The sequence below is a fragment of the Drosophila nasuta genome, chromosome X, assembly GCF_023558535.2.
Source record: "Drosophila nasuta strain 15112-1781.00 chromosome X, ASM2355853v1, whole genome shotgun sequence".
Classification (NCBI taxonomy): domain Eukaryota; kingdom Metazoa; phylum Arthropoda; class Insecta; order Diptera; family Drosophilidae; genus Drosophila; species Drosophila nasuta.
Genome location: NC_083459.1, coordinates 20243978 through 20265699, shown reverse-complemented (window position 1 = coordinate 20265699; position 21722 = coordinate 20243978). Strand labels below are relative to the sequence as shown.

Below are 21722 nucleotides of genomic sequence, written 5' to 3'. Positions count from 1 at the left end.
GCAGTTATTGTTCATAGAAATTAATATATAATGGCATTAAAAAATACAAAATATATCTTGTGTTTATATTTTCATCTACATATGTTTTTTCTCCATTCTTTGCTTAATTAGAATGTTTACTATTATTAAATTTAAAATGCAATCATATAAAAATACATAAATATGGAAACCGAAATATTAAGATATAAATTGGAAAAAAATACAAATATAATTAAGTTTGCAATAGTGAAAAGATGGATGTGAAATTCAATTTTCCTTAGCTACACACACACACATTGTCAGTCATACTAATACATTTACACAAACGAACAAAACATACACACAAAATATCGAAGATGCCTCGGAGGAACTAGCTACATTGAAGACAGATGGCATAACTTTAAGATAAATGTTGTTAAATGCACAACGTTGAAAAGAATACTCCAAAAAACTGATGATATAAGGAAATTGGAATAATGTTTCTTGTCGGATATTCATTGATAAGTACATGAATACAAAAAGTACTCATATGTGGATAAGTTTGTGAGGCTATGAAAGATTTAAGTGTGAACCAAAAGCGTTGAACTTAATTCAATGTGCTGGGGATATTATAAAAGAATGATATAATTTGCTAAATTACATTATTGATAGATGGAAATTACTTTTTTGTATTGCACAAATGCTAAACACACATTTTCATTTGCTTTATCACGATCGTTATGGAAACTTTAACTTCGGATCGATCAATTCAAGTTTAGAGTATATTATTCAAAAGTATCTACAATTTATCGCACTAAAAAAACACTAAATAATATTGCCAATTAAGCTAAAAAAAAAAAAACATAAGAAAAAATATTTTTAAATAATAATAATAATAATTAGAAAGGACCAGTATGAATAAAATAAAATTAAGGGTAGAATAATCTTGGAAAATTGTTCTCTCTCACTTGATGATGATCTCCGCTGGCGGCAATATATTATCCCCATGTAGACAATACCAAATGCTCGAATACCAAATAGTGCGATCGACCCATTCACTGCCCGCCAGCACATGACCAATGTACGGAGCATCACGCGATCTGCAAAAGTGCAACATGGAAAATATTATGCATACCATATAATACAATTGTGATCATGTCTTGCTTACCTCATAATTTGCGCCTGAGTGCGCTCCACAAATGTGATAGCCCAGCTCCAGGGGAAGTCACGCTTGCGTTCACAGCCCAAATACGCGGTTGAGCTCTGCAGGAATATTTCACGTATTATCGTTGTCTTGTCGTTCTTATCCTTCTTCGAGACAACAATTTTGCCATCACGCAGCTCACACTGCAGCGACTTAAAGGACTTGGTGCGATAGTCAGCAAAGCGCAGCTCCTTGCCCGGCGTCACTGTCGCCAGATTCTTCACAGCCCGCTGCACCTCGCGTAGCATATCGATGGGTCGAACCACAAGATAATTGTGCTTGCGATCCTCTTCGGGCCAATACGACCAGTTCAATATGACATCGAACACTTTGGCATCGTGATGCAGCGGCCGCTCTAGACTATCATTCAAGATCACCTCGTACAGCGTCAGCTGATGTGTGGGCAATCGCATCTTCTCCGAATACTCGCGACACAACTCATAGGCGGTCTTTGTCGGTGAGATTGTCGCATTCACTTGTGTCTTCTCCTGTGTACAAATGTGGGGAAAGTGTTAATAATGTGTTTTATTACTTTGGGTACTTCGCGCTCGCTCGGTCTTACCTCTGTTGTATTATCCGGATTGGGATTTAGACTGATCCAGATCTTAATATCACCAGACTGTTTCACAGCATCTTTGAGTGTCTCAGCGGCTGCATAGTATTTTTGCAGGCACATCAGCATGGCTTGCTCCTTTTTCTATGGAACATAAGGATAAAAAGAAGCAAAAGGTGTAATAAAGTTGAATAAAATGTGCACAGAATGCTTATAAATGTATAAGGCGACAATATTGTTTACTATAGCATATAGAGAACATATAGATTCTTATAAATATCTAAAGCGATAGTAAACGATAATATTGCTTACTATATCATATAGATAAAATATAGATAAGAATTTTAAACATATTTGCTCACAAATTGCTTATAAATGTTTAAGGCGATAGTATTGCGATATAGCATATAGATAACATAAATATAGATAACTATTTTAACTATATTTACTTAAGATTCTCAGAGGCAACTGTTTGAAAGATGTAATGGGTAAAAAAGAATTGGGCATACTGAAGTAAAGATTAAGAGATTTTGAGAGAGATTAGAGAAATTTTGTGTGTATCGAGAGAGCCATAAAATTTCGATGTTTTCATTTTGATTGGCAGAGTTCCGTATAAAATTTTTGCTCATTCATTGCTTCGAGTTTGTCGTAGTTGTAACTAAAGTTCATATATGTATGTGTTTTAAAATTCCCTAAGTATATAGTATTGAGTGACGGACAAATATGATCTATATTAGCTTGTAATTGGGAAATGCAGCTTAGATCGACAAGCTATTAAAGTATTTACTTTTTTTATGTAAACTAATTGAATCACAATTGCAAATAAACTTAATTTTGTTGTATATATCAGATGCTTACCATTTCATCGGCGCTGCAGGGAAATAGATTCTTATAGAGTACAATCAGATCGGTGAGCACATCGGCCTCCTTCTGTGAGTAAATGAGTTCGTCACACTGCACAAAGAGTTAAACGATTAGCAGATTATCAATTTAAGTAATTTATATGGTAGACTCACCTTCTTCGCCAGCAGTGTGGGACCCCAGATCATAGTTAGATTCTGTATGCTCATTTTGTTCTTCGCCTGCTGGGAACTGATGAACACCAAGTGGCCAACGATGCGTCGCAACGTCTCGTGCTCAATGGTGCTCAGCCGTCCGAGCAGCTCCCTGTAGATGGGTATCTTCTCGGAGGCCACAGCGAGTTCGGTGACAAACACAAAGCTGTCGGTTAGTTTGCCCAGCAAACGTTCGGGCAGATCGCGCATGAAACGCTTGAGGACATTGGCCACATCGTGCTCATTGTATTCGTTGCGCGTGATCTCCACATTGAAGGCATCCGCACGAAAGGCGCTCATCAGTTTGTGCATCGAATTCTCCGATCCGGACTTGCGATAAATGCCCTCCGACATGGAGCCGTGAATGTACACGAAATTGATGCACTTGTCCACGATGACGGGCACATCGTAGCGCGTCAGCTGCTGATCGCCTAGTGAGAAGCCATTGTTGTGGGCCACCTCGCGAATGATGTGTCGCCAGATCTTTGTCTCCCTCGCCGAGCTCATGATCATGTACACCGAGTACGGCGGACAGTCGATCATCAGCAACGGGCCGCTCTCCACGTGCAGATTGTCAATGGAATCGTCGCTCTCCTTCAGCACTGCAGCAGCGCAATGAAATAGAAAGAGAAACCACATTTAGCATGACATGGATTAAATAGACATAATATTTATGATCCAAAATTAGATGTGTGTGAAGATTTGATATTGAGATATGGATATATGGAAGTATACAAGGTAGAATCGACTATAACAAATGTCGACTATCAGGTCGAGAATGTTCTAAATGCCAAAACTATAAAATGTAAACGAGTGCAAACGTAATAGACCCCTTCTACTTTTAACATACATAAGTGAACGGGTCAAAAATGTTGCAGAAGTAAAGCCGAAATTATCTATTGTAAACTTGTCGTGGTGTTTTTTTGTTTCTGACAAACCTATTTAACCCTATTAATTTCTCCCGAAAGTGCATTTTAAACGTGCAGACAAGCCTAATAGACCCTTTTTGCTTTCCCATAAGATCACTAGTCAAATATGTTGTAAAACTAATACCCAAATAAGCAATTGTAAATGAGTTGTTGGGTTTTTTTGTTTACTGAGAAAGCTTTTAAACCTTTTTTACATTTCCCAAAAGGGAATTTTAAGCGAGCAGGCAGTCGTGGTTATTTTGTTTCTGACAAACCTAATAGACCCTTTTTACTTTTCACAAAAGTGAATGGGTCACAAAATGTTGTATAAATTATGCCGAAACTTTCAAATGTAATCGTGCCCTCAGTCAGCGACTTTTCGAATATGTTTTTAACAAACCTAATAGACTCTTTACATATTGTAATGCCAAAATGTGTAAATTGTTAATGCCATTTATACTGACCTATGCAACGCGCTTTGCGAAGATCCATTTTCTCGACATTGCCGTTGGCCTCGCTCACAAAGATGAGACGTCGCTGACTCTTGCGCAGCACCAGCCAAGTGCCGCTCCATTCTGAGGTGATGGAATTCTGTGATGAATGAGAAAGCAATGCATTAAATAGTAAATAGTAGAAAGATAACAGCAGATAGATGAGCTCACCTTAAGGTAGCACCAGCCGGCGCGATAATAGTGGCAGGTATATTTCACGGGCACGCTGTTCGTGAGACTCTCGAGGATCTTTTGCATCCAGACACCGCGCTCGGACTCCTTGCCCACACCGTAGAGATGGGCGACACGCTGTTGCTTCACATTGCCGCAGGCATTGCTGGTCATCAACAGATTCGGATTGGAGGACATATTATCGGAGGTGGCGTTGCCATTTTTCGGCTGCGACGTGGTCACCTCGAAGCAATAGAAATGCGTGGCACTGTCCGTGACGCGACTGTTGCTGACGCACTGCAGCGTCGTGATCGTGTCGAGCGGTATCAGTTCCTTGGGCGTCTTCATCTCCTGATCGAGGAACGTCTGAAACTGACGATCACGCAGAATGGCTTTGCGATTCTGCATCTCCTTGAGTATGTCCTCGACGACGCCCGAGGGAAAACGCACCAGTGGTCCCTCGTAGCGCACCAGCAGAGGCGACAAACATGGACGTGGCACCATCTGGAGTGCCACCTTGACATCCGACTGCCGCTGGGCAGCACCCTTGAAGCTGGCACGTCGCTTCATCGCATCCATGCGCAGTTTGACATTCGAGAAGGCGTTCATCGTTTGCCTGAAACGTGAACCTAGCGTGGAGCGTGTTTCACCGCCAGCTGCAGCTGTTGGCGATGTGGTTGTTGCTGCTGCTGCGGCTGATGTTGATGCTCCGACTGCTGCTGCTGCTGATGATGATGTGGCCAGCGGTTGACCGTCGCCGCCAATGGCCTCCAGATACGTGGGCGGACTATCGCCCTCGATGTGTGTGTTCGCCTTGTCGCCCACAAACCAATTGGTGCGATTCCGCGATGGCGCTGACAAATCCACGACCACAGCGGATGCCGCGGACTTTTCGTCGAGGCGACAAAGGAAGGGTTTGGCGCGTGCCTCGACTGCATCGGGGGAATCCGAATCTTCCTGCAACTGCTCGTTGCTTGCGGCAGTCGATGGGGAAGTTGTTGCTGCCCCAGCTACGGCAGCCGTTGTTCTTGTTGGCGTTGTTGGTGTTGTGGCATCATTGTTGCGCGCATCCTCCTCGGAGGTGCACATGCTGACATCGTCCTGCTCCCGCTTGATGGTGCCATATGTGTCCTCCTCGAGCAGATGCTCGAGCAGCAGCAGTTCGTTGCTTTTGTTCGAACGCGCCAGCGTTGATGATTTGCTCATCAGCGGATCAAACTCTTCGATCAGCTCCGCATGCGTTCCAGCTCCGACTCCCGATCCCGCTCCCGCTCCCGACCAGCCACCAACTGCGCCATCGTTGCTGTCCAGCTCGCCATCTTCGCTGATGCATGCGAGTTCCGGCTGCGGGGTCAGAAGCTTGTTGCGACTGTTGCTGCTGGTGGCCATCTCAAAGAGCTTGCCATAGGTGGCCTCCTGATTGGCATACAACGGCTCTGGGGACGAGCACGAATCGCAGTCGACGTCCTCCTCTTCCGCCTCGCCAGGATTCACTGCGGCCTCGTCGTAGAATTGCCACGAGTCGCTGCGCTCTGGCTTCGGAGCACGCGCCTCTTCGGCCGCAATGTTCGCATTGAGGAGCAGCGATTCCTTGCGTTCCGCATCGGCTGCGACGCGATTCAGTTCATGCAGCTCGGCGGAATCGACGGGCGGACGACGCAACTGTATGTTCTCGTAGTTCTTGCGACGCTTGTGGCGTGTCGGCGGCTGCAGTGCGTCCAAATGCTGCGAGAGACGCGGCGCCGGAAACGCTGGCATCGGCAACTCCTCGCCTGTCGAATCGCCGCTGCTCGACTGCTGCTGGCTACGCAGCTGCACTTTTTGTGCTGCCTCCAGAGCCAAATGCTTGGCGGCCACCGCGGGCACCGGCGGCGTGGGTCGCGACCGCAATGCCTCATCGTAGCTGGGCGGCTTGGCAGCCTTGGCGGGCTTCAGCTTCGACTGCATCGGCGGCACCTCGTAGGTCAGCTCGTCGGCGGGCTGCTCGCTGAGATCCGTTTGGCCGCCGCCGTTCGCATTGCGATGCAGCGGACTATTGAACTGTATTGCACTAAACACATCCGTGTTGGGCATCGTGCGACGTCGTTCCAGCTCCGCCTCCGCCTCCGCTTGGCTATCCAACGATGTTCCGGTTGCCGGAGCACCGCCTGCAGCCGTCTTGTCGCGTCTGCCCAATGAGAAATTCGAACCGAAACGTTTGCCAGCAGCGTTTCGCAGATCGGTGCCGAGATTGCTGATCGCCTCCGTGGAGCTTTTTAGATTCTTGTCGATGCGCTTCTTGGCGCCCTTCGCCTTGAAGGCAACGCGCTCGCCAATCGCCTCGCCGAGTAGCTTCGATGTATTGCCCAGCGAGCGCAGCAGATTCCTTCAAAAAAAATGTCGAGAGTTGGAATGAATGCGGAAAAAGAGTGCAAAGTTCTTTGGCTGGTTAGTGCAAACCTAAGCTAAGGGAACTGTTTGTTGTTAACACACAAAAACACCTCTCTAAAAACTAAGAGCAACGATCGTTCGTCGTTCGTCTGCAACTTTCCAGCGCCAACTGATCCTGCCACCAACAAAAGAAAAGATCTCCGAACGGATCTGCGCTGCCATTGAACTTGAAAGTCGATCGTCTATATATTGTACGTATTTTTGGATCGAGTGTGATTAATGCCGCCTTGTCGGAAGTTGTTTGCTATAAATAGCTACGCAGCGGATCTCACTCTCGATCTTGAGCTATACTTAGTTTAGTCGCAGTGTGTAGAGCGTGCTAAAGATTTTGGGAATCTGTTTCAGCTGTCGCCGCAATTCATCCCCTCTACAAAAAGAAGTGTTTGTGTCGCAACTGTTTACTGATTGCACACCGCAGTTCAACGCGCCGTGACAACAACAACACCAAGAGTCAAGGACCATTGATCACTCAGACTGATCAATGTAGAAAGATCAGTTGCAAAGAAGTTGTCGAAGAAATATGTTCTTCTTTATATATAAAAAAAATAAAAATTATTTGATTGCCGCTGCATTTCAAAAACCGTTCAGAAAGATCAATGATCAGTGGAATTCAAAATGAAGATCCACGAAGTTTCAAAAACTTGCCAAGAACTTTCAAAGCGAGTAGCGGAAAATTCTGCCTAAATATATTTATAATGATTGTTGAAACCATTTAATTAGTTTCGAAATTATATTAATTTCTGTAACAAAACTTTGGCTCAGCTTGAAAGATTGTTTTTAACAGAAAATAGGGTTAAGAAAAGACAAAGCATATTTGTAAATGTGTTGAAGACAAATCTCTAAACATATTTGTTAATTGCTCAAAAACAATTCACAAAAGCTGTGAGAAGCCATTATAAATATAAAGTTTGATGTAAAAAACATGATTACTGACAAGAACAAATTCTTTACTAGCGCTTAATATAATAATATTGAAGTGCATAATATCAATAATATAAAATTGTTTCTAAAACTTTACTTGTAAAGTCTAATAAAAATAACGAGCAGCTTCATAATTTAGTACATTGAATAAGCCTAACAGTTTCAGAACCGAATTAAATTGAGGTGCCATGTAAAATATTTGAGAGTCGTAATAAATATAATATGAAAATATAAATAATACGAATACTGTGTATTTAGCTGTTTGTCTAACTTAAAATTTGGATTAAAGAAAAGATTAGTAAATTAAAATAAAAAGATGTAAAACATCAAATGATTATTGATCTATTATTATAACCTATCTTATAATCTGTTCTTTGTACTTCGAACTGGGTTCTTTATGGTAAAGAGAACGTTGCATCAGTTTCATCAACATACATTTAATACTGAGTGGAGGATTTAAATAAAAATATATGAAAAAGGAATTTGTAATCGTCAAATCGGGCGATGATAAATCGTAAACTGATTTGCCAAGGGTTAAGTGGACACCATGTGTTTTTTTGTTTTTTTTGGGTATGTACAAAGTTTTAAATGTGTTTCCATGACCTTGGGAGGAAGGGAATTTTGTGTGGTGTGCAGTCCAAAGTAACTAAATATTTAGTAGGTTAAACCAACTACTTGATTAATTACCCGATCCAGACTACTTGTATTAGTTAATTTGATTGCTTTGGTTTGGTTTTGTTTTGTTTTGTATGAGTGTACTTAAAGTAGTTGTGAAAACCCATTAGAATTAAACGAAAAAATTAAATAAAAGACACCAAGGTAAAAGAGTGTGGAAAAAGCAAGTGAAAAATTGTTGAAAACGTTTACTTGGGATCGTCACAGCTTGCAGAAATCTCCGACAGATCGGACGAGGCGGCGCCATCCGCCTCGGCCTCTGTTTCGATTTCGATTTCGATGTCAGATTCAGTTTCAGTTTCTGTATCGGTTTCGGTTTCATTTTGTGTTTGACTCTCAATATCTGTTTCAGTTTGGGGCTCCCGCTGAACAACATCCTTGTGCTCACCCTCAACGTCTACGTACCCGGGTGACGGCGACTTGAATTTGCCGCTCTGTGAGCCGCTCTCGCTGCAGTCGAGCGATGCATTCGATGCGTAACGGGAATCATCCTCCGGCTGCCCGTTGCCTCCAATGCTTGTTGTGGAGAACTCACTCGAGATGGAGCAGCGATCGGGGCGACGACGTTCGAGTTCAAGTTGTTGCTGCTTCGTTGGCACTTGAGGCGCAGCACGCAATGCCTTCTTTGGCAATGTTCCAGGTTGCTCTTCCGCTGCTTTCACAGCTTTCGCTTCCGCTTCTCGTTCTCGCTCTTCGTCTTCCTCCTTTTCCAGCAGCAGCTCCGCTCTTGCTCGCTGCCTGGGCGCTGGCTTGGGCGTCGCATAAAGCGGCTCTGTGGGCACATTCTCATTGGCATCGGGTCCATAGATTGGCTGCTCCACGTTCAGCTCCTGGAGTATCAGTTTGTTGTGACTATACGCTGGCAGTTTCTTGTCAGCGCAACTTGCGTGCATATTCTCCACATCGATGTTTAACTTTTTGCACGCACTGTTGTTGTTTATATTGTTGTTGTTGTTGTTGCTGTGACTGTGATTGATTTGATTGGTGCTACTGGCAGTATTTGTGCTGCTGCTGCTGCTGTTCACATTGATCTCGATATTCTCATAGTCGGCTGCCCGTATCTCCGGGTAAAGGCGACGCGGAGCCGGCACGGGACGTGCCTGCATTCCCGCCCGATCCATCTCCAAGGGCCTGAAAGCAAAGGGGAAAAAGTTAAAATCAGAATTGGCCAGAAGCAAAGGAAATTCTAATAAATGCTTTAAAGTTGTCGTTGATGTAGCAAAGGCTTCTAAGCGTTTATACCAATGTGTAAAATTAGAAAAGCACAAAGAGTAGGAAAACAGTCGAGCACACTCCATTGTAAGAGACTCATTTTAAATAAAACCATATTCTACAAACATAATAAATTAATATAGGTAAACATTACTGAAATATTTCAATACATTTGATATATTGATTCTAAAAAGAATATTATATTAAAAATACTAAAGTATATCTAAATATTTGGTATATTTAAATAGTACTATATTCAAAATATACCAGAATATTGAAAATATACCAAATTGTCTGCCAAAGCAAAGTCGGCGTTCTTTGCCATACAAAAAGTATTTCTTAAATAACTTCTTAAATTGTTGTCTGATCGAAACAAAATTTCTGAAATTATAAATACTGTAGTAAAAATTATTTTTTCTAATTGTATCCAAATTACAAATTTTTTAAGGAAATTTGAATGTAAAAGGAAGATAGCTTTCTTACTTGATAACTAACTAATAAAACATTTTGTTTCTTACATTGAATTTCTTAAATTTTAAGTTAAAATAAAAAATAAAACAATTGTAAGAGGTATTTCCCCATTATTCCAATCTTCCAATATTCCAAGTATTCTAGTTATCATAATACTAATAACTAAAATTAAAGGCTATTAAAATTTTAAGATATAATACTTCTATCAAATCGTTTGTGCTAATTTTAGGAAAAACTAGAAGGCACTCTTGTATAGAAGCCGTTAAATTGTTAGAGACACTAAATACTACTTATGAGTCAGTTTGTCATCAGAATTCTTATCGAGCTTTACTCACTTATCAGCTGGTAAAACCAAATAGATATATCTTAATGACATTTAGAAGCAATCCTCTAATATTATAACAAAAGAAAAACGAAAAAACTCTCGTCTGTTACTTTCACTGGCTTATAAACTGGATGAACTAAGAAATTACAAAACTTATTTATTTATACAAAGTATTTAGCTCAACTTTGTCGACGACATTTCTTCAAATAGGCATTGCTATCATAATCTACCATTTCATATAATATTTTCATTCTATTCTAAATGGCGACTAGGTTTCTTTTTGGTAAGGAAAACATTTCTTATAAGGCATCCTTATTTCCGAAAGGATTAATAAAATATTTCGATATTCTTCAGTTAGTTTTCCGATCAGCTGAGTTCGAATATTTTTTCTCATGTTGCATCATTCTAGTTTTATAAATATAACTTTAATACTGACTGTTGAATTTAAATAGAAATATATGAAAAAGGAATACCCAGTACTTGTCATAACTTCGTTGTCCCTTCAAAGAAGGCTTGCTATAATAAATAAATAAAATATATTTAACTCGCTGACCAAGCAAAGAAAATGTTGGGTAATTTCGCAATTTAGGTAATAGAACGTATATAAATTATTTTATATTTGGACTGTCATAAAGTTTTTGGTATTTCTACCTAAGGGAACTTGGAGATTAACACAACCCACGCCATATGGCTGACTGAAGGATGGATTTGATTGCCTGTTGCAAGTTGGCAATTTTGCTACCTGTTGCATATAAAAGTTGCATCTTCGCGGTGGCATTGACACAGTTCAAGAGTTCACTTCAAAGGTGTAACATGTACCAGGTGACAAAGGGCAACATCTATCAGATTCAATACAATATTTGGCAACTCTTGTTGTGCGTCGTTGCGCAGTTGTTCGATCACATTTTCAACTACAAATCAGTAGTAAAAATAACAACAACGATAGCAATTAAAAGTACAAGAATGCACAACGAACAATTCGAGCTGCCTCCTTCTCATCGTCAACAACAACAAGAGCAACGAAAGCAAACTCAGGTCACAGAATATGCCAAAGTGGAGCTGTTGCATCGGATGCTGGTGGCGCAACAGTTGCAACAGCTGGAACAGCGTCGCTTGGTGCGTCTTGCTTTGGCGCAACAACAACAACAACTGCGACAACAACAACAACGACATCGACGACCCGACTTCGAGTTGAGTAATTAGATGCCGTTTATAATTTATGTCAGTTTAAGTTTAGACAATTTTAGCATATTTAAGTGGTAATTATCATAGAAATTCAACAAAAATAAACAATAAAATTGCAACAACAAAAACAAACAAATTTTACGACTCAATTTGGGAAAAATTATTCGAAACGTGTAGAATTTGACAATAATTCTGAATTCATAAATATATTTCATCATTTAGGGAATTCACAAAATTTTCGTTTTATAATTTTTTTAAAATAGAAAAATCTTTCTTACATAATTGTCAACTCTTATAACATCTGAAAATTAAAAAAAAAAAACTAACTTCAGAAGATTATAATTTTACGAAATCCTAAGCTATGGAATATATATTTGAGTATTTGTAGAAAATATTCCATAAATTAGGAATTCACAAAATTATCATCTTTTTTTTATTTGCATTTTTTACATTTATAGAAATCACAGAATTAAAATGTAGCAAACAAAATAACTAAAGTTAGTTTTTTTATGGTAACGAAAATTTAATATTGGATGAACTACGGCAAAGGGGAAAACGTTTAGAATTTTACAATATTTTTATTCATTAAGAATTTGCTAAATAAGTATTTTTTATTACAAAATTTCCATTCCTTAAAGTGAACGAAAAAAAAAACCAGATTACTAAATATATATTATATATACAAACTATTGAAAGCACATATTAAATTAGTCAAACAATATAATTATAAGTCGTTTTCTTATTGTCACAGAAATGTTGCAAATAGACAAGTTGGTACCCAAAAGATTTATAAAATATTTAGATAATTCTCAGTTCGACTCTTGCCAATCATTTATATATAGTATCATTTACATTAGTTACACCAAGCGAAATTTCAAAGCAAAGATAAAGTTACTTATCCATAGCAAATTTACGAGTTTTACGAGAAAGTGCAATTATTTCAAAAGTGTAGAATTTTGCCATAGCTATTTTGCATTCTAATTCCATTTGACTGTTCAGAAGATACAAATTCTATAGACTGTAAAAATATTTATTATTTAATTTGCGTACTTTGCGTACTGCAATCGAAATTTCAAAGCAAAGTCAAAGCTACTTATCAATAGCAAACATACAATTCAATATTGTATGAGTTAAGGAAAAAGGGAAAATAAGTAAACTTATTTTTATAACGTGTTAAATTTCACAATAAATATTCTGCATTCACAAAAATATACAATTATTCAGAAAATGAAAGATTTTATAATCGAAAAAAAATCTTTCGTAGTCCAAGCCAAGCAAACTTCTTTTGAAAATCATTTTCAAATTGCACTCGAAAGCGAATTCAAATTGCAAAGTCAACAAAGCTGTGCAAAAAAAAAAAAAATGACAGACACGTGTTTCCTCTAGCTGTTTATTTCCTCCGGCCAATTACTTAAGTCAGCAGCAACAACAACAACAACAACAACAACAACAACAATCGATATGCTGCAGACATCATTAATTGTCCATTTAGCTTTCACTTTCTGCTTTTTTTTTATCGCTTACGATCTTTGCCCCCTTTTATTCGCTGTCTCCCTTGTGCTGTGTCTGTTGCTGTTTTCCCCGCGTCGAAAGTACTAAAAGTGCTGCAAAAATGCTAGAAGAGACTTTAATAATGGCCCTACAAAACAACAACACAACTCGATCAATGCAGCTAGAAGAAAGCCAACTGAATGTGGAAGCTATTAGGGGCAAAATAAACTCGTTGCTGTATAAGAAATAAAATGAACTCTTAGGGACATTAAAAATATATATGCAATTTGCTGCTTTGCATTGTAAACTAATTGTAAACATAATAATATTCATGTAAATGTAATTTACATTATGTAGAATGAATGCGACGCCCGCAGAATATATTAATACAATTTTAAGGGAATCATTTAAGATTCAAGTCACATATTGAATATTGTTGTCACAGCTGAAAATAAGTAAGAATCGAGTGTACTCGACTGTGGGATACCTGCTACGCATTTTAAATAAAAGCAAAACTGTGCGGTATTATTCTTTTCTAATTAATGTGCTAGAAAATACTAGAATATACTGACGTATATTTTTGGTATATGGATTGTAGTTATTCAAGTAATAGTATTATATTCAAACAAGTAAGAAAGCTACAGTCGAGTGCACTCGACTGTGAGATACCCGCTACCCATTTTGAATAAAAGAAATATATTTTGCGATATTTTTCTCAAAATATACCAAATATACTGCAAAAATACTAAAAATATACCGAATAGTATATTTGGTATATTGATATAGTACCGCATTCAAAATATACCATAGACGGCACAATATACCAGATTGTCATCTAAAGCAACTAAGACCCCTAGTAAGTAGGCGTGTTTGCCCATACAAAAGTATTTCTTTAATAACTTCGACAATTTTTATCTGATCGCAACCAAATTTTCGGGAATCATAACTACTATAGTTATTATTGTATGTACCAAAATTGGCAACTCTAGCTTTAAAATTACGCTTGTTATTCGATTTTTTTGATTTGCGGAGGCGGAAGTGGGTGTGGCAAAAATTTGAAACAAACTTGATCTGCGTGCAAACATAACAAATGCTGTCGAAAAATTATTATAATTAAATTATTATAGCTCTATCTGTTATAGTCTCTGAGATCCAGTGTTTCATACGGACGGACGGACAGACACACAGACACACAGACGGACAGACGGACAAGGCTATATCGTCTGGGCTGTTGACGCTGATCAAGAATATATATACTTTATAGGGTCGGAGATGCCTCCTTCTACCTGTTACATACATTTCCTGCCGGCACAAAGTTATAATACCCTTCTACCCTATGGGTAGCGGGTATAAATATACCGATTACCGATTATTAATGTACCAAAAAATACTATAATATAGTGTAACATATATTTGGTATATTGATTGTAGTTATTTAAGTAATAGTATTAGTACTACATTAAAAATATACCAGACTATCCTCAATATACCATATTGATATACCGCAACAGTTCTAAAATATACTTAGGGCTATATTTGGTGCATTGCTAGTAGTTATTTAAGATAATTTGGTATATTTTGTACTCCATGGTATATTCTGAATGTAGTACTATTTTCTAAATATACCATAGAGCGCAAAATATACCAGATTGTCTTAAAAAAACAACAATTCGTATCTGATCGCAACTATGTGGGCAGATAGCCCACTCGACACTTATCAAGAATAGATATACTTTATGGGATCGGAGAAGCCTCCCTCGGACTGTGTTATAATACCCTTTTATCCAATGGCCAACGGCTATAATTATTTAACGATCAATGCGTTGATAAGCTCTAGCATCTTTTTTTTTTAATTTGATTAACACCCAACAGCAATCATCTCAGATTTCCCCACATTTTGAACAAATAGTTTCTAGTTGAATTTCTCGATAACTCCAGTTGAAGCCGGGCACATTTGCTGGAGTTCATGTTATTGTCGTTGGTTGCTTTTAAGTGGACAAGTTGAAATTGTTGTTGTTTTTTTTCTTTTGTTCAATGACTTTGTTTACAATATATTTAATGAACTTGTTTATTGTTCTTGTTGCAAGATGAATGAATGAACTGTTGCAAGCAAGCATCTGTGTTGACTCATGGGACACAATCAGATTGATATTCCCACATTCGCCACATTGCGTTATGTGCCACATAAGACTATATCGAATCAATCCGTTGTTGTTATTATTCAGACATGGGGAACAATTTCCTAGGAATGGTGGAGGTGGAGATAGAGAAGAACTCATCCGTTTGTCGACCGGTCGGGTCGGTCGCCTACTCGATTTGATGATTAATCGGAAAGCTGCTTCAGGCAATTGTTGCACGCTCGCTGCCCAGTGAATCAATTCTCGAGTCAGTATGTATATAGTACCTCTTGATATTATATACTCGCGTTCGTTTGTCGTAGTACACTTGTCACCCATGTACAGAGACCACATATCGTATAACGTTAAATGTATGTGGTTACATTTATAGCGCGTCGGCTCGGCATAGCGATAACGCCAACAACAACAAAAAGAGTCTCGATTGCTACAATTATAAATCACGTATTCACACAAAACACGCGGGTGTTTGTATTTGTCATGAATGGACGTCAAAATTTGTATTAACATTTGCACAAATATTATATATTGTGATATATCATCAACAAGCTCCACTTCACTGTCATTCATTTTGACAAATGGAATATCAAATTACCTCTTTTATTTCCTACGTTCTCATGCATAGAAAGTCAATATTGAGCACAAGGTGACTTTGGCATGAAACTGATCTGTGTTTTAGTTTCTATAAACTAGATCAAGTTCAAAAAGCAATTGTTCTTATTTTTATTAATATTTTTAATAGAAGAGGAGAAAGTGTTTTTATTCACAATCAGAGAGCTGAAGGCTTATCTTTGCATTGCATGTTAATGCCACTCAAATTCAAATCTCATTCGGTCATCGAACTGTGCAACAAATGTGTTATTATATAACTGCTTATTATCTTTACGATCTACAATCACGAAAGCATTTTGATTTTATTTATTCATAAGTAACAAGAAGATAAGTATTTTTGGTATATTAATTTGTTATATTTAAAAATACCGCATTGATAATATTGTATATTTTGTATACAAAATATAGGGCCTTGTGTACATTTGTAGTATTTTTGTAGTATATTAATTCGGTATATTTTAAAATTAATATCACACTGTTTATATGGCATAAAGGTATATTAATATACCATTTACAACCTTTGGTATATGTGCAGTATTTTAGTGGTATATTAATATGGTATATTTTAATATGAATATATTAATATACCATATATAGCATTTTGTGTATTTGCAGTATTTTAGTGGTATATTAATATGGTATATTTTAAAATTAATATACCAATATATCATATAAAGCCTTTGGTATATTTGCAGTATGTTTGTGATATATTAATTTGGTATATTTAAAAATTATACCGCACTCCTTTGCTTGTAGCAGGTATCACACAGTCGAGCATACTCTACTAAAGCTTTCTCACTTGTTTATTTTTAAAAATAGTAATTGCGGGTTACAAAAATATGTGAGTTCGGCGTCAAGACTTTGTTCTACATTTTTTGTAAACATTCGACAACCTTTGCGTTAACCCCACAGCTTCAATCTGGGGCGATAGCTTACTTAATATATTTATTGTGGTGCAGCGCGCTTTATCGGGCGAAACATTCCAAGCAAGTTGCTGCTCTTATCAGCTGCTTATAATTTGCTAGTAAATACGGAATTTGCACTGCATACAAAACACAAAATCTCAAAAATTTAAACAATCAGAGCAATTTACACAAGTGCCTCTCGCAAAACTAACGTAAATTGAAAAGTTCGGGGACTCCCCAGGCTCTTATTTTTATTGAAATGAACTCTTTTGATTTAAGCTGGCAAATACATCTTCAATCTTCAACAACAATGAGTAATACTCTCGACTTTGAAAGATTATTTACTTTGGAGTTCAACAGACGATCTGCATAAAAATACAATTCAAGGATTGACAACACAAGTGAACAACTTACGAATCACTTTTGCTATCAAGTGAGCGAATGAGTACTTTGTTCGCATTGAATGTGGTCATGTGAGTGTTTGTGTTTTTGAATTTATTAGACTCGCTTTTACTTGAATGGTAAAATGTCTCGTTTTGCAGTTCCATAATTTCGCTTTTCGTTTTTGTTTTTTTATTGCCCCCGTTAGTCATGGTATGTCAAAATTTGCACAGATTTTTCTACTATTATTATTATATTCATGGCGACTAATTGAGCATGGTTCCCGTGAGTGAAAATGTTTGGCTAAATGAACAGCGCTTTTCGGTTTTTATTATTATTATGGTGATGATGATGATGATGATGATGAAGGAGACCCCTCATTGGGTTGTGTGTGTGGTGAAAGAAATCATTTGCTTTGATTTTGATTGGGCATTCGAGGTGGCAAGTGTGAAGGGAAGTGAATCAATTGCTGTAGTATAAACGAATACTGAATATTCATTCTCTAACTCATGACCAGTGTCGTATCTTGCTTCGCTTCATTTTTGCATATTATAGCACTTTTCATTTTCATTGTTGCATTTGATGAATCACACATCATGCACAAAAGAACAATATTTATATTATTGAACGTTGTTTAACTGGCCGGCAAAAGATGCTGATGCAGCAAGAGTTCAAGCTGCATTCGCGATAGCCATGCCAAGAATAGCAAGAAGAGGAAATTCAAGTTAATTTGCTTTCGCAAATGTCAAGGCAAATGCAAATATACAAATCATACCGACGATAAGTGACAGATAACTGTCAAGAGTTTGTTTATTTTTAAATGCTTTGGCTAGTCGACTCAGAATTCAGTGTCCCGTTACGAAACGAGATGCAGAGGCGCAGCCAACTTAATGCTGTCGCAGTCGCAAGTATTAATGTCTGGCAACGCTGGCTGTGTGTGCGAATATGTGTGTTTGCAAAGTTGCAGAAATACGAGAATATTTGTGTTTTCAATCGCGTCTCTTATCGTTCGCATTCTCGCATCGATTTTCAAGTTGCTCGACGGCATTTTTTGTCGTAGGTTTCAACGATTTGGATTTGATTTATACAAGAGCCGGCTGCGACAACATTTGAATGCAGTAAGCAGTGAGTAAAAGAGACGGGCAGACAGAGAGAGAGAGAGAAAAAGAGATTGAATTGAATTGAGAGTGAAGTAAGAGAAGTAGAAGGGGAAAAGAGAGGAGGAGGCGCAGGGGAGCATGAGCATGTGGCATGCGTTGCATGATTAGCTGACAAAGAATTACAAAGCTCAAACGTAACTCCGCATATATTTGAAGTACATACATAAATGTATACATACATACATACATATTTATGTAAGTATGTGTTTCTACAACGTGTCGCAAATGGTGACCCATCTGGTTTTTGGGCTTGTCAGCCAGTTGTCTTTGTTGCTGTTGTTGTTGTTGCTGTTGTTATTGGCATTGTCATTGTTATTGCTGTTGTCTGCAATTGTGCTTTGTTTGCACAACAAGTTGAAAAGTTGTGTGCTGTGCTTGGGGTCGATGAAATGACAACTTTAACGATATGCTTTTCTGTTTTATACCCTATAAACTACTAGAAATTAGGTCAAGCAGAGCAGATGTATTGTTTAACATTTGGTCAAAATTATTAGCCTCCAAGATAATCAATTTAATTAAAAGCAAATATTTTCGAATGTTATCTAATCATTTTGTGTATATTTTAGGTATCTGTTAGTCGAGCGATTGTGTGTCGGCTCAACTTTTTCTTTGCTTTCTAAAAGGTCACACAATTACTATTGGGCAATTTGACGTTAGTTTGCCGACTGCTTCGCTGCTGCGCATTCATCAACACTACATTTCCAATTGGAAATGCACACACACTCATACACACACACACGTGTTCATGTGATCTTGTTACAGTTTGCGATATCAATTATCGATTATCGAAACGCGTGCGCAATTTCGATGACATTTCCTGTAGGCGAACAGAACATCGACACTAACACACACACACACACTCACATGCATGAAATGTGTGTCAGCCATGAAGAGAGCAGCAAGCAGTAAGCATCAAACTTAATATGTTTATAATTGTTTTAATTGCCAAACAATTAAAAGCGTTAAAAGTCCGGCAATAAGAACAACAACAATAATGCGAAATGTGCCCCATGGCCACAAAGCGTGTCACTTGCGGCGTTCCATTTTCTTTTCGCGTTGTTTTTGTTTGTGGCAACAACAGGTGGACAACAAACAGATAGAGTGAGAGAGCGAAAGAGATAGAACGCATTAACTGTTGACACCGATGAGTCTGACATCGCTGGCTCTCGCTCTCTTTCTCCCTTTTACATGCTTTGCTGCTAAAAATCGGAGCGATAAGCGGTAAAGACCAGACCAAGTTACACGCAAGGTGCAAAAACTACTTTGGTGTCACTACAACCATATTAAGTACATACATACTACGTCTTTGAGTGTATGCGTGTGTCTGCATTGCAATTGCAAGTCATGCATGCGCGTGTGTGTGTGTCTCTCTCTCCCTAGCTCTCTGTGTGAAAGCGCAGACAAATATTAAGTTTTGCATGCACACAACAACAAAACGAAATACTCAAATGTTAGATAATGGATTACCAACACACACATGCGCACAATTTTAATGCACTTTTAAGGCGTGTACTGTTGCTGTGTATGGGCGAACATGCGGGGCGCAGGCGTAAATGCTAAAAGAAAAGATAGGGAGAGCGAGAGAGAGACAGGGAGCGATAGCGCGAGAGAGCGTCGTTACTGAGAGAGCGACGAAGAATGCTGCGTGTTTTTTCGTTTTCTTTCAATAAAGTATTTTGATTTGTTATTGGTTTCAACACGCATTGAAAATGTTGTTTTTTGTTTTTTTTTGTTTGCAGTTGTTGAACATGTTAACAACTTATGCAAATGATGAAAGAAGAGGAGTCGTAAAATACAAATTAACTTTTACCTTTCGCTTTTGTCGTCGTTGGACAGCCGCAGTAAATTTCTATGCAATTATGCGAATTGTTGTTGTTGTTGTTATTGTTGCTCCGTCTTTTCGTCGTTTGTCGTTGTTTGGCCTACATTTAACACCAAATTATTCACACACACACACACACAGAGTCACAGCAAAAAAATATATATGTATATGTATGTAGTAAAACGAATGTGAATTATTTGCTCTTAAAGTGCTGCACTCGACGAACTCGATGTTGGCCACATTTGTTGCTGTTGTTCTCGTTGTTGTTGTTGTTGTTCCTCTGCTGCTGCTTTGTTGTTGCCTTTGCGCATTTTGAAAACAACAACAAAGTACGCGTAGTATTTAATTGACGACGCGACGCGAGCACATAATGTGCGTGTGTGAGTGTGTGTGTGTGAGAGAGCGAGTCGATTGTTGACTGTTCCTGCTTCGTTTATCGTTTCGTTTAACTTTTGCTTGACTGGACAGTTTATTTATTTATGATTTGCGCTCACACTCCTCGCACTCGCACTCGCATTGTATTTGTAATTGTAATTGTAGTCGCCGAATGATTCATATCCACTTGCCCGCACGAAGAACAAGAACAAAAACCAAAAATACACAACACTAAAGCAGCGTTTTTATCACAACCGCTGTTAGTGCATCTCGCTCTCTCCTTTGCTCGCGATCACAATCACAATATATGGAAACTACGTATGCGTTTATTTATGTATATGTGACCGGCAGGCGACAATAACAACGACAAACAAAAAACAAATTACAAAAAAAACGGAAAATACGCCACTATAATAATCACGAACCGAACACTTGACACAGTCTTCAACAATATGAGCAAATTGGACAGAGTCCGAAGAAATCACGGCAACATCAGCATTAACATCAAACAACTTGTTAACATTTGCTGTTGTTTTTGTTGGTCACTCTTTGTCTGTTAATATTAATAGATAGATAGCGGTTTCTTGAGTATTATGCTAACTCTCGCTCGCTGCCAATGCTCAAATGATCTGTCAACAGCGTACTATGTCTACGCATATCTGCTAACAAACTGTTTTGCTGTTAAGTGATCCACAAATTGTGCTGACCATCAGTGTAATGACTAACAGAGGCTGTAAATCCACAACTGACAGCTGTTTAGCAGATCTTTTCATCGGCGACGCTTAACATAAATGTCAACTGCCTGCTGTTTACAGTGCCTTTCGAGTTGAACTCTTTTAATTAGCAGACGCATACAAATAAAATTAAATTGTTATGAATTATTTATTATTTAATAATTAAGACATTTAAAGAGGTCAATATTTTTATTTATAAAAATAATTTTTTTGAAACTGTTTATTTAACAGCTGTATTGAAGTGTGACCGCTACAGTATAAGTTTTGGAAGTGAGTGAATATACTAAAATACAGAACACCTAAGAATTAGTAGCTGGTTACACTTCTTCTTGGTATATTTTTATGAGAAGTCGCGTAATTTTAAACAGCTTTGTTTTTCTGCTATTTTTTAATGAAACATTCTATACGTTTTGAGAGCATTTAATCCCAGCATCCCGAATGGTAATTAAATAAAATTGTTCATATTAATTCCAAATTCAGTTTATATTGATTGCATTGACTTTTAGTACTTTCTAGTATTTGTATACTGTCACCATGTGTTGCGTAGT

At 38.2% G+C, this 21722-nt stretch overlaps 1 protein-coding gene across 2 annotated transcripts; it reads right to left on the bottom strand.

Moving 5' to 3' along the window:
- Positions 1 to 12: 12 nt before the first annotated feature.
- Positions 13 to 21123, bottom strand: LOC132795454 (uncharacterized). 2 transcript variants are annotated; one of them, XM_060806160.1, is made up of 9 exons: positions 20054 to 21123; positions 8559 to 9497; positions 4341 to 6705; positions 4143 to 4269; positions 2732 to 3372; positions 2574 to 2669; positions 1725 to 1859; positions 1127 to 1650; positions 13 to 1058 (listed from the first exon to the last, which is right to left on the bottom strand). In XM_060806160.1, the coding sequence occupies exons 2-9, from the start codon at positions 9485 to 9487 to the stop codon at positions 923 to 925; spliced, it is 4953 nt and encodes a 1650-aa protein (XP_060662143.1). In that variant the 5' UTR covers positions 9488 to 9497; positions 20054 to 21123; the 3' UTR covers positions 13 to 922. The 2 variants fall into 2 exon arrangements, with proteins under 2 accessions (XP_060662143.1, XP_060662144.1); XM_060806161.1 differs by having other exon boundaries at positions 14 to 1058; positions 8772 to 9497; positions 20054 to 21122.
- Between the last annotated feature and the right edge of the window lie 599 nt (positions 21124 to 21722).